The 14238-nt window shown below is 44.5% G+C and overlaps 1 protein-coding gene across 2 annotated transcripts in view; it reads left to right on the top strand.

The window, feature by feature from the left end:
* The first annotated feature begins 3729 nt into the window (after nucleotides 1-3729).
* The window catches only part of kmt2a (lysine (K)-specific methyltransferase 2A), a 32031-nt gene continuing 21522 nt past the window's right edge, over nucleotides 3730-14238 (top strand). For both annotated transcript variants that reach the window (XM_011482582.4, XM_011482583.4), the window contains exons 1-3: nucleotides 3730-4110; nucleotides 10652-10724; nucleotides 10854-14182. In XM_011482582.4, the coding sequence (XP_011480884.1) occupies nucleotides 3865-4110; nucleotides 10652-10724; nucleotides 10854-14182 (3648 nt within the window). In that variant the 5' untranslated portion in view covers nucleotides 3730-3864. The remainder of the gene's footprint in view (nucleotides 4111-10651; nucleotides 10725-10853; nucleotides 14183-14238) is intronic.

Below are 14238 nucleotides of genomic sequence, written 5' to 3' on the forward strand. Positions count from 1 at the left end.
ATTATCTATATAAAAGACACCTGTCCACAACCTCACCAGTCACACTCCAAACTCTACTATGGCCAAGACCAAAGAGCTTTCAAAGGACGCCAGAAACAAATGTGTTGATCCACATCTGGCTGGGGAGACTGAATCTGCAACAGGTAAGCAGATCACTAATAATCTCCCTCCATCTGGGGCTCTCTGCAAGCTCTAACCCTGTGGGGTCAAAATGATCACAGTGAGCAAAAATCCCAGAACCACATGAGGAGGTGGGGCTAGTGAATGACCTGCAGAGAGCTGGGACCAAAGTAACAAAGGCTACCATCAGTAACACACCACGCCAGAAGTGTCCCCCTGCTAAAGCCAGTGCATGTCCAAACCTGTCTAAAGTTTACTAGGAACATTTGGATCACACAAAAGGGGATTTGAAGAATGTCCTATGGTCAGATGAAACCATGTGTTGTCAGATTTTGAATGAAAACCTCCTTCCATCAGCAATGGCATAAAGACGAAACGTGGTTGGGTCTTTCAGCATGACAACGATCCCACAACACTGCCCAAGTCAGGAAGGAATGGCTTCATAAGACAAAGTGGCTTTGTAAGAAGCATTTCTAGGTCCCGGAGTGGCCTAGCCACTCTCCAGATCTCAAACCCATCGAAAATCTTTGGAGGGAGTTGAAACTTTATGGCTCCCAGTGACAACCCCAAATCATCACTGCTCTAGAGGAGATCTGCAAGGAGAATTGGGCCAAAATACTAGTAACAGTTTGTTAAAATCTTGATTAGACTTACAGAAAACGTTTGACTGATGTCATTGCCAACAACGTGTTTGTAACAAAGTATAGACTTATTTTCCACCATAATTTACAAATAAATACTTTGAAAATCGGACAATGGGATTTTCTGGATTTCTTTTTTCTCATTTTGTCTCTCATAGTTGAGATATAACTTAGATGAAAATTACAGGACTCCCAACTTTAAGTGGGAGAACTTGCACAATTGGTGGCTGACTAGATACTTTTTTGCCCCACTCTAAGAGGTGGGGAATTAGGGTATAAGACAAAAAAAGGAGTTGAGATGATTGATGAAGTTGGATGATTAAAGAGAAGGAAGGAGTGGAATTACAAAAAAGGGTTACAAGTTGCTCAAGGTTTTTTAATTCTACCTTCAGATGTAGATGTTTATCAAAAGGATGGGGCCTGTCCACAGACACACTCATCCACACACACTTAAATATTACATTTTCCTTTTGGCTGCAAACACCTTTATACACATACATGTTAACACGTACAAATACAGATCAGCTCACACGCACATGCTTATGCACACAAACAAACATTTGTTGTGCATGTATACAAATCATCTGTGCTCAGGTGGGTGTCCATGTTATAATGGGGAAAATGATGAAATGAAGAAAATGAACATGACTTCCAAAAACATAGCTATTTACTATGTAAAAAAAGGAGTCTTCCTGCCATTTTTGGCAATTTATTTTTTATTTAGAAAGGAGCAAAATCTGATTCAAATGATCACACTGCTACTGTTGTTCTTGACTATAAAAGTAAGTTATCTGTAAGTATTTTGTTTGTTTTTGCAGACTGCTCTTATCTTCTTTGGGCATAACAAAGACCAGTGTGGCCAATATTTGCAGAAGCATGTTCCTGAAAAATTCCAAATTTTCTAGAAATCATTTATAACCCTTTTTAGATTGTTGGGCAGCAAAGTTCTTGAAACTTGTTGCCAAAGTTTTTCTGTTGTGTTTTAACACACCTGAATGCTACAGAAAAACAAACCAAGACAACACCTGCTTTCATAGGAACACACTGATTGTCAGTGTATCAAGAGCAGGAAGAGGATATTTTGTAATGCCAACATATTAATTTTTCTAAAAAAAAAACCAATACCAAAAACAATTTTGTATGTTGAATTTGTGTTTCCCACATATTAAAATAATTTACAATCAGATAATTTTTAAGAATTTTTTCACAAATAGAACAGCATCAAAGAGTGGGTAACTGAGCTTTACTGCTTGTTAGTGACAGCACTCTAAAACCTTTGCAATTTTTTTATGATCTTAGAGAAGCTCATGCTATTATCCTCGTGTTTTCTGAAGACGCTTTAGCCATACAAAGTATGAGATTCTTTACCAAAGATGCTTTTGTCCTGTTTGTTTCACTGAGTGTTATACTCAAGCAGGTATCAGGAGTACAGTGTGTGTATTTTGAGTAGCTGAAGCATGTCTGGGCTATGCTCACCTGTTTAGAATAACAGACTTAGTGGCACATCATAAGGTTTCTCTTTTTGACCAGACGCAGACCACCAGTCAAAAGATGTCTCTGTAAATGACATAGTTATCCCTACATTTGTAAGAAAATAAAGCACTGTGCATGTATACCCCTTGTGCTGTCCTAGGCACTTTAACGTTGGGAGTTGGGTCATCTAGACCCACTAGACAGCGCTCTGAACCTTTTTTCTTCAATGTTTTGTGTTCTTCACTGGTGTCCATGGATTACATGAAATCTTTCCACCTTTATCCACCTTTGTCATGGTAGGGAGAACACGTCAATGTAAGGGTGGGGTCATCTAAGATAGCACAATGGTTACACAGAAAACAAAAGCAACTTGATTTCTTTGACTGAAACACCATCTAGTGATTGTTCGTGTAAGCAAGTCACTAAAAGAGACCAGGATCACCCTTACTAGAGACAGTCAGAAGCTTTACAATCCAAGAGCTCATGCTTCTCCATTTTTGAAAGGGGTCAGCGCTTTGCTTTGAGCATCTGTTTGGTCACCTCACAAAAAAGGGGTCTCAGACATAGAAAAGTTTTTAATCTCTGTTTGCAATTTACAGATTATTATTTATCAGTGAGAACGAGCAATATTTTACAGCACTGATCAACTTTTGCCAACTTGAAAATGTAAAATTTTGCTCCTTTTTTTTTTTTTTTGTGATAGACATGCAAAATGATAGATCGAGATGAAACATCTTGAAAATAACCCAAGTTTTTTTTTTTTAAAACCCAACTCCAAGGTTAAACTAAGGAATAAAAACATTTTGAAACCACTAAAACCCTAAAAAATTGCAGCGGTCCAATAAGTAAGCGATAAATATGACTTGAATAACCCCAGAAGTGGGTTAAACATAAAACCCACTTATTTTAAGTATGGTAACAGGTTTTTGTAGGCTATTGAACAGTCAAGAAATGCCATGTAAAAAAATTAAAAAAATTAAAAGTATTTGCCTGCATCCATGAAAACCATTTCAAATGTATTTGGTTGAAGTATTTTTTCTGTATGTGTGTTTGGGATTTATAGAAAATACTTCCACATGTCACGCAGTCTTTGATTAAATAACTTAGAAATATAATTTATATATTTCCCATCATACTCATTTATTATCTAAAGTTATAAACAGAAAAGGGGCAAAATTTAAATTAACTAGTTTAGTTTGATAGAACTAAACATTCTATCAAATGTCACATTTATTTTGTATTATTTTTTTGCTGTTGGGTTTCAGGAAATGCTCTGTAGATACCTTGTTTTGTAAGAGAGAAATTCAATTAAAGCATGTCTGAAAGATTTTTGAAACATTTGCTGTAAAATATACCCTCTTTTTCATTTAAAAAATAGAAAGAAAGCAGTCTGAATTCGCCTGTTTTTCAAACACGGGGTTATTTTCCCGGGCATAGCCCCGGAACCTGAATAAGACCTCTACGAAAAGGCATTGTTGGGGTTTCGTCAGTTCCGCCCTGTACCATGAATAGCGATGACTAGTCCAGTGAGAGCGCAGCACTGTGATAGAGGTTGTTTATGTGGAGTGCTGGGTTAGGGTTCCGCCCACCGAGGTATCTCTGATTGCAGGGCAGACAGGCAGAGTGTAAAATGGCGCACAGCTGTCGGTGGCGGTTCCCCGCTCGGCCCGGAGGGAGCAGCAACTCCGGTACCGGGAAGAGAGCGGGCCGGATCAGGGTTACTGCCTCTTTGCGGAGTATACCAGGAGCCCAGTCAAACACAGCTGGACTTGGACCTGGGTTTGATGCGGCACTACAGGTTTCTTCGGTTATCGGGAGCAACCTGCAGAAATTTCGGGATGTTTTGGGGGAATCGAGCGACTCAAGCAGTGCAGAGGTAAGCACAAGACAAGCCGGCAGCATCGAGTTCAAAGCCGCGCGGCACAACGCACGAGGAGGACCGTTTGTTGCCGACGAGAGAAGTCGAGCAGTTCTCGTTTGCGGTTCTAACCATCATCTCTACCGACCACAAACTTGTCATTGGCAGGATGCTCTGTACTTGGAGTTTACGTTGTTTGGCCCGAAACTCTAACAGTAACGTGTTACAACACTAACTTTATGTGGGCTCTACATAAACACAACATTTTTATTGTATTTGATCGCAGGAGTTCTAAAAGCAGCAAAGTTTTCCTCCCAGTTGCTACATCCACACAGTTTGGATGGAGTGATGCTAACGTTTAGTCTGCTAGCCAAATTACTGCAGACAGATGCCGGATTTAGTGCATTCATGTTTATCATTTAATGTACATTTTTTGGACGAACCTTTGGTGGAATGGACTCTCTATTTACTAGAGTGTATCAACGCCGTTACAACTGGCTTATTAGTTTAGCACAGTGCCTCCACATTCGTTGACTGTGTAAAAGTTAAACGTCCCATAAGCATCAAGCATGTCCCGCTTCCAACTAAAAGCAGATTTTATGTGCCGATGTGTAACAACATCATGGAGAAAGAAAGCTAAAAGATGATGTTTCGAAGCCAATGCAAACGAAAGGAAGCGAGGCTTCAATATTTGTAATGAGCTAACGTAAACTTGGCGTCCGTCTGGGGCTCCTGGGGGTTCTACATTGTCCATTTGATCGGATTTGGTGTAATCGAGCTTTAGAAATGATTGGGCACTAAAACAGCATGAGCACAATGGCTAACTCTTGGCGTTGAGGTGTCAACCTTCTAGCGACTCTTAGCCAACATAGCGTCTTGGTTAGCACGCATGCTAGCTGTCTAAGGATCACACCATTATTCCGCTGTCGGAGCATGTCAAAGTTGTGTTTTTGCTTCGGGGGGTTGGCGTGTTTACCTCCAGCCAGCGCTGGAGCGAAAGCTTCGGGGCTAAAAGCTGGTGCAGCTCACGCGAAAAACTATGTAAATTCCATTCCTGCTTTTAGGGTTAAGCTACAACAGCTACCATGCTACGCACTACGCCACGCTAGCCATCGGGGCTATTGCTGATGCATAGGAAAATGGGAGGTGGACATGTTTTCCCCTTCATCACACAGCCAGTACGTAACAGTACTATAATAATATCGGGTTTATAACGCCTGCTGGTGACGTCTGATTCAGATCACTCCGCACTGTGTGCGCGAGCGCCATCGAAGCTCCATCGCCGTGGTTCGCTACGGTTTCCCGAGCGTTTTATCCGAGGAGTAAGGCGAGAGTGACAGTCAGTGCGCATGCAGGGCTGGCTACAACAACACCGAGCCCCTTCTTTGACGGGCCGTGTGATGTGGGGGTGTGTTCGCCTTAGCGAACTACCATCTTCCTTCTTCGTGATGAGCAGCATGCGCTCATTGCAGTGGGAGTACTCAGAGTGGGGATGTTTACCAGCAGCTTTGGTGCTCCTAATCTGAGCTCAGACAGACATTTATTTGGCAAAAAAACAGCGAGACATTTTTTCCTTTCGAATAAAAATAGTTGATCCCAGAATGTACTTTCAGGCATCGCTTGAAGACGATTGCGCCTATCATAACACATAACCTCTACAAACGTGTAAATTACCGATACATTGTTAAAATAAAAAGCAATGTATACATATATATAGTAGCCCTAAACTACACGTGATTCTTCTCATTGAAAAAAATCGGAACCTGCTATTAACTATCTAAGAAACGCATTGATTTAAAAATATATATACTTTTAAAAATCTTGATAACATATTAATAGGGTTTTCCTTTCCTGTGAACTTTTAATATACTGAAAATTATAATGTATATTATTTATTTTGTTTGGAAAATATACAGCCATGTTAAACACTTAGTGTGTATTCAGACTGGACACATTTGGTCCTGTTTAAGTAAACCAGAGTTCGTTTCCCCCAATAATCTGGAACAAGTTTTCAGTCTGAATACACCCAAGCGGACTCTGGTCTGGGACCAGGAACCGCTCTCTGTCCCATCTTTGGAGGTGATCTCTGTTCGTTTCCAATTGGACTGAGCTCTGGTTCGCTTTGAGATGTATCAGTCTGTGTTCGGAGCAGAACAACTGGACCAAAGGGACGAGCGGAGCCGGGCATTATGGGATGTAAACAGAGTAGGAAGGAGGCAACCATGACAATGAGACACAGCAACTCAATTTGATTGGATGAATGGAGGCTCAAACTTATCAGCGTACCGTCATAGTCATCGTCTCTTCAGTAACCGTCTTGCAGGATGCCTTCGCCATACCCAAGTAGTAAGTAAAAAGTGTTATACCTGTCGTTCAAAACAGGTCGGCGAAACATAAAGTTTGAAAGAATGAAGTATCCTGACAAGGACCGCAAAGCGCAGGACTTCCGTTATTCTTTCTCTAATTGCTTTGCCCTCTGGCCAATGACAGGAGATCTTTAGTCACATGGTTTGGTTTACAAGCTTTGGTTCAAAGCGGAAAGGCAGTCTGAAGACAGACCAAGCACAAGGTTCAGGACTCGGTACGGACCAACTGACTTTCCAGTCTGACTACACCCTTAGATATTTACACCTTGATCTCTTTTGATTTGCAAATTATTGAGGGAAAGTATTTCCAAATGCATTTCCATCACTTGGAGGTCCTTTCATTGTCAGAATGTAGCAGAAGTGGAGATGTATGCACTCAGACCATTATGTCCCTGTGCAACCCACTGAGCCCCTAGCTACCCCAAATTTTGTGTCAGTTGGACACTTGTCCACCCCCCACCCATCGGGAAAAAAACTCAGAATCCAATTCAGGCACACATCTCTGTCTGAAAGGGAGCGACTTTTCTTCTGACAGCTGCCACTTTGAAATGGATTACTAAGCCTCTGGAGGGGGTGCCTCAAAACGGATCTCATTGGCTGTTGCTTTTTTTTAAATAAATGCATTTATATGCTTTTTTTTATTTAAATCCTGAAAAATTATTAAACCTTTTTGTTTTTGGTGAACACTTTTTTCAACTTTAAAGTGCTAACCTTGCTCTCCATGCTTTCTCTTTTTGGGTCCCCTACATTATGCATGCTGACACATTTATTTATTTATTTTGCCCTCATGTAAATACCAAGTTTTTGTTATTCCTTATATAAGAAAATACTGAATAGATAAATCAACCTCAATGTCTCTGCTTTGCCATCTGAGCAAAACTGTTCTCCTCAGCAGCAGAGGGGGGGCTTAGTCCAGCAGGTGTTTGGCCTATTTAAATGGAAGACCCCCACACCCGCCAAACCTTCCGCAAGACAGCGTGTGGACTGGAGCAGGAAGCTTTGTGTCTGCTTTTATCTTCGCTCTCACAAAGTGCGCATGGCTGAAAGAGGGCAGGGAAGGATATCAAAGGGTGCGGGACGACCCCCCCCCCCCCCAACCCCTTTCCCAACGGGGCAACACTGGGTGGAGAATTAGTCACAGACTCTCCATCCATGGCTTTATTCTGCTGCAGCAGGCAGGCAAGGGAGCTTTCACCTCTATATGTCTGGTTGTAAGGGGTGGGCGGTGTTGCTCAGGTTTTATTTTACTCATTGCTATGGATGCAGGCGAGTTTTCTTTGTCTTAGTTTTGATGAAAACTTCAGTGCATGCTGCTTCCTTGGATGGGGGCTGGGGGAGATGGGTGCTAGTGGGTGTCTGTCAATCTATGTTTGACTCTTACTGTGTGTAAGAGTGGGACACATCTTTACATTTGACAGTTTTCCTGTTTGTCTTTGTTCACCAACTGTCTTCATTTTCCTTTGTGCAAGTTATTGGAAGAGGCGGTCCCCCATCCTTGGGGGTGTTTTTTTTTGTATATGTGCTTCAGAAACAGTTATAAAGAAAAAAAAAACACTTTTTTTTACTTTATATAATAAACAAGTGCATTGAAGGACGGTTTTAAATATTTCACAACATTTTAGTGAATAAAGAAATCTAAATTTTAAAGATTGGACCAGACGCTGGTATCAAATTGTCAGTCAAATGTCTTTAGATTTCTACTTCTAGAAAGTCCCAGTAGCTTCATTTAAATGCTCTGTCAGATTGAAAGGAAAAAGTACCCCTGAAACCAAATTCTCATCCATCTCAGAAAGAGCAGGGACAGCCCCTTGCATCATCTGGATGTAACTGTTTTGCTCCCTCAATGAATCATTCTGCTTTTCTTCTCTGAATCTGTTAGTGACTTCTGTCAAATACGGTTGGATGAAATGCAACAGATCTAAGAGTGACAGCACAGCAGCAAAAAGGAAAAACGCTCTTCAGCTTAGATGGTTTTACCTCCTTGTTGCAAGGAAAGGCGGCTCAAACTTCCACCGTGTTAGTCTACTACAGCATTTGTTTACTTCTTGAAGTTACCTCCCCATGCCTTCCTGCCACTGAGCTTGTGGCGAGCCTCGTGTTTCACATGCTGCTGCTGCTGCTGAGCAGCTAGTGGGCGGGAAGCAAGTGAGCGGGCAACGAGGGAGTGACTGACTGCAAATGTTTTTGGGGAGCATTGGCAGAGAGCAGGGATGGGGAGGAGAGGGGAGCCATGTGTGTGAGACTGCGTAGTTTGGGATTTGGTGAGCTTCTATTAGAAAGTCCAAAACCCAACCGGGCCCAGGAGATAACCGCAGTCCAGTTCTGTACCGATGCTGCATGTGGTCAAGATGCTGCCTCTTTCGCTCTTTTTCTCTTCTTCTCCAGCCTCCCCACAGCCCTCCTCCTTTCTTCACGGGATTGCTCGCTTGGCTTTCTTGTGCGCCCCCTCCCCCATTCCCCTAAGTCTGATGTTCTGCTTGTTTACATCTTGATTTGCGGTTCATATCCGGAGTCTCTATGCATATGTACGTTGGACGCGTGTGCCTCTGGTGTGTGTTTTATGATTGCAGGCGTATGGAGAGGGTGCACGAGTCCGTGTACTGTACATGTCAGCAGCTCCTGCAGCACTTTCTGTTAGCATTGCATGCTGTGATGTCATTGACTGCTACTCGCACTACCACAGCAAGTCAGTGCTGTCTGTTGGTGCTCCGCCCCTTTTTTTAGCTCTGCAACAGCACCAACCAAGAGCAGCCACTTGCTCCAAAAGGGGAGGATGCTTTATGCTTCATGAGGAGAGGGAAAGAGAGGAGAGAAGCATTCATGGAAATAACTGATGCAGATTCACTGTAAGGAATGTCAGATGATCAGATTCATAATGCCTGCCAGGATAAACAGCAGGATTTACATTTTTAAAATTGCCATTTGCTTATACAGAGAACAGGTGAAAGTTTTTCCGGTTGCCTCATATCTTAAATATACAGTATTTAAATTAGATTCCATATTGTGTGTATCAGGCGCATTTTTTGTGTCCTCATGATGATGTGTGTTATCTGCAAAATCTGTGAGCATGTAGTCATTTGCACACTCTTGGATAGCAGCTGCTCTTTAAACTGGGCCAGCAAGACCTCAACTGCATCCCCACACATTTCTATAAATAAACATCATGAAGTGACATGCACACCTCCACTCCGAAGGTATTGATTGCAAGTAGTGATGAAAACTGCAGGACAAGACTGGACTGATGCAAAAGGAGAACAACTCTGACACTTGTTGCCTCGAGAAGAATGCCCCTCACCCTCCATATGGACTAGCATGTTTTTTTTTCTAGAAAGATTCAAATAAATTAATAATTTATCATTGAATGAAAACATCCATCCATCCATCCATCCATCCATCCATCCATCCATCCATCCATCCATCCATCCATCCATCCATCCATCCATCCATCCATCCATCCATCCATCCATCCATCCATCCATCCATCCATCCATTCATCCATCCATCCATCCATCCATCCATCCATCCATCCATCCCACAAACTCTCTAGCAGTCCAGAGGTTGGGGTATTATTTGTTTTAGAGCTTGACAACTTGCAGTCACTGGGTGTCTAGCGTTACAAAAACAATCTTTGCCTTTCCTTCCCTACCAAAACATACATTTAAGGCACCAACAACATATTCTGCTGAAGTGCCTTTGATTCCTCCATGCCTCTTGCACCTAAATCATAAAGGATTTTGGCCATTACTTCTTCTTTCAATGTTGCGACTGGACAGAACTGTGAAATTAGATTATGCTCTCTCTTTCAAAAATGATGGTCTGGTTATCCTCTGCTAAAGGAGATAAGTTACTCTCCTTTTTACTTTGCTGAATTTTTAACATCTTTTTCAGAGGTGATGCTTAGTTAGAACAAGGTCATTTTTCTCAAGACGGATTCTTCACTTTCAAGAAGGGGTATCAGACAGACACTCAGCCAGCCATAAGTCAAATGGCTAAACTAGACTGTCTGCAGCTGAAGGCCCGTCATTGAAGGCCCGTCATTCTAAAAGTCAAAGTCATTTGTCAGGATCAATAATTCAGGAAGAACTCAATTGTTGGTGGCTTTTAGACCTCTTGTTTATCATTTATGACTCTTTTCGATCCTTTTCATTTTTTCAGTGTTGGGTTATCATAAAACATGTATCTCCTGTTCGTAGGAAGAAGCTTTTTTGGGCTTTGGAACCTTTGCTGAACACACAGGGGCCCAGAGTCCCTCGGACCCTTCTTCAGGTAAAGCCAAAACAGATTTTAAAATATCCAGATACTCTGTTACTGTTTTGTTGAAGACTGTACTTGTGTAGGCTATTTGAAGTTGGCATTTTATGCTGAATGAATGTTTTGTTCTCTGTTTTGTTTTAGCAGGCACAGCCGCACAGGAGAAGAAGCCCAGAGGCCGTCCCCCGCGGGGTCTGACTACTCAGAGAACGGCTGCAAGTTTATCACCACACTCATCGCTGCCCTCCCCTACACAGGCTAAACTTGAGGGTCCCGAATTGCCAGCAGAAAAGGAGAAAAGGCTACCTGGGAGACCACCTGGCACTGGAGAGAAGCGAAGAGGTCGGCCACCATCTTCAAGCAACAAGAAAGCTTGGAGTTCAGGAAACCATGCAGCAGACGAGGACAGCAGGCTTGCTGAGTCTGAGTTGGGTTTGGACACGGAGGGGGAGAAGGACAAAAAGGCCGCAAAAAAGCCGCCAGCGGGCTCTGCTCAGCCTCACGACATGGAGGCAAGGCTTTCCAAAGCTGGACGGAGTGAACCCAAAGTTAACAAACTGAAGAGGCTAACAGAAACTAAAATGACGCCTCTCAATCCACACCTCAAGACTGTGCCCGGTGTCCCCCGACGCAGGCCTGGCCGACCGCCTTCGGCCGAGCGTCTGAAAGCTATGACTGCTGCTGCACAGCTGTGCACCTTGGTTGAAGGTGGGGAAGGGAAACATAAAGCATTTAGAGTCAGAGGTGGAGACAGCAGCACAGATCAGCTCACAAGTCAGCAGGCCATACTGAAGAATGTGGATGGGTCTGATGACCAAGTCCCTTCCAGCGCAGCTGCTTCTCCTCCTCCGTCTAAATTGGGTAAGCCAGTAGGCCTCAGAAAAAGCCCCAGACACGTAAAACCAGTCAGAATAGTCCCCCCTTCTAAACGAACTGATGCGACTATTGCTAAACAGCTTCTGCAGCGTGCGAAGAAAGGAGCACAAAAGCGATTGGAGAAAGAAGCCGTTGCCACTGGGGGCAGTGTGGTTTCATCCTCTGAAGCTGGGATCAGAAAAACCCAACTAAAAAATATCCGGCAGTTTATCATGCCTGTAGTAAGCACTGTTTCCCTTCGTATCATTAAAACCCCCAAGCGCTTCATTGAGGACGAGGGCAGTTTTGGAACCTCCACACCCCTGGCTAAGATGCCGCGTTTAGAGACACCCACCTCAGCACTTTCTACATCTGCTCAGACCACGTCTGCCACCTCTTCATCCCCTTCTCCTGCACTTGTTTCTGTTACTGTTGCCACTGCGAGCAGTGGTATGACTGCTCCTATTGTTTCGCCTCCTCACACAGCATCTCCTGAGCCTATTCACGCTGTCCCATCAGCAGCTCCCAGCCTGCTCAACAGCAGCTCCAACACGGCCAACGGGAGATTTAGCAGCAGTGCACCATCTTGCGGCTCAAGTGCTGTGTCACAGCATTCCTCCCAGCTGTCATCTGCAGAGTCTTCCAGGTCCAGCAGCCCAAGCTTGGACGACTCGTCCTGCGACTCCCAAGCTTCTGAAGCCACGCAGACTTTGTCAGATCAGGAGGACAATTCCCCGTCTTCTCATGGAGAGAGAGAGTCCAGTTTGCTGCAAGGGTCCCAACCGCTCTCTCCCCCCTCTGAAACAGAGCCCGAGCATGTGTTGTCAGACAGGAGTCGCAGAGGCCGCAGAGCACAAGGGGTAGGTCGGGGTAGTCACAAACAGAGGGTCAAGGAGAGACTCACCACCAGGGTTAAGAAGCCAATCATCAGCCCACCAACAGGACTGCTGATGCCCTCCTCTACGATTGGGAATTCCCAGCAAGCGTCATCCACAGCTTCTTCTCCTTCGTCCCCCCCTCCTCCGCCTTCTTCTCTTCTTACTCTCACACAGCCTCCCCAATCAAGTTCTTCCAGCGCAGCTGCCATCAGTGAACACCTCTCGCAGCCATCCTGGATGCCTCACCCCATCCCACCTTTCCTGCCCGGGTCACCTGTGCTGTCCAACTTGTCAGACAAACGGAACCGATCGATTCTCAGAGAGCCCACTTTCCGCTGGACCTCCATGTCCAACCCTAAACTTCCCTGCTTCTCCTCGGCTAAATATGCCAAGGAGGGCCTCATCCGAAAACCAATATTTGACAACTTCCGTCCCCCTCCTCTCACACTCGAAGATGTTGGGTTGTTGCCCCAAGGCGTCTTAGGAGCCGGAGGAGCCACTGCAGGTGCGTTTCGATTGCCAGGCGCCGGAGCAGGCACAGGCACTCGTCTGTTCGGCCCTCTTCATACCCACCACCAGCATCCCTCATCAACCCGCTTTGATGCACCACACGCAAAGCGCAGCCCATTGCTTCGGGCTCCGTGCTTTACACCCAGTGAGGCCCACTCTCGCATATTTGAATCAGTCACTTTGCCTTCATCATCTGGGAGCAGTCCCGGTTCTCTCTCCCCACATCAGAATTCCTCTTCTTCCGCTCAGAACTTGCGCCCTAGGAGACGACCGGTCTCTGTGGCGCAGCGCAGCAATCCACGATCTCCATCACATTCAATGACCAGGCGCAGCAGCCAAATGGGAGGCCATGTTTCTGTAGGGAAAGTCACATCTGAAATGTCTGTGCTGTCAAGCTCCGTCTCCAGTGGTAACCCCAGCTCTTTGGCTAGTTCACTAGCCACTAGTGCCTTAGTGCCTGCTCCTTTCAGCACCTTCTCCAGTGTTTCTCTGAGTCTCCCTGCACAAGGAACACCTGAGAGCAGAAGAGGGGCAAATGGAACCCCATCTTTGTCAACTCCACCTGCCGCTCCTTCTCCACTTTTCTCTGCTTTTCCATCCAGTGCTCAGGACACAGGACGAGGAGCCGGTAAAGGCGGCAAAGAAAAGGCTCCCCCGGAGCCAGCCACTAAAGAAAAAGAAAATGATTTTGAGAAGAACCGAGAGAAAGAGAAGGAAAATAAAAGAGATGGAAGAAAGGATTTCGAGAAGAGAAATAAGACAATTGCATTGGATGATTCCCCCAATCCGCCGTCCAGCCTGTTTGGGGTAGATAAGAGGGACTCAGAAGGTGGTGTCTTACACCTTTCACCAAAAAAAACCCCAGGGAGAAAGAAATCGACATCCGTCGACACAATTTCTGACACTGCTTCCTCGGACGGGCGCGGCCTTCATCACAGTTCGATTGGTAAAGGTCGTCCACCCAAAAAAGGCAGACTGTCTGAGAAAGTAGCCGAAACAGAAAATGTGGAAAAGGACAAAGAGAAGCGAAGCATGCCTAACCAGCAGACACCAAGCCTTCCAGGGCAGCCATCAGGCAAACATCAGCTCCCCGTCTCCTTATTAGTAAAGCAAACAGAGCAACATCCTTTGCCAGATAAGCGCATAGTTGGACTCCTGAAGAAGGCCAAAGACCAGCTCATTGCGATAAAGAAGAATAAGCAGAAACCTGCAGAGCAGAATAAGGTCCAGGTTAGTTCTGCTGATTTTCTAGATCTTAAGTTGCACTGTTTTGTTTTGTTTTCTTT

This window comes from Oryzias latipes, chromosome 13 (assembly GCF_053564925.1).
Source record: "Oryzias latipes strain Hd-rR chromosome 13, Olatipes_Hd-rR_3.1".
NCBI classification, from domain to species: Eukaryota; Metazoa; Chordata; class Actinopteri; order Beloniformes; family Adrianichthyidae; genus Oryzias; species Oryzias latipes.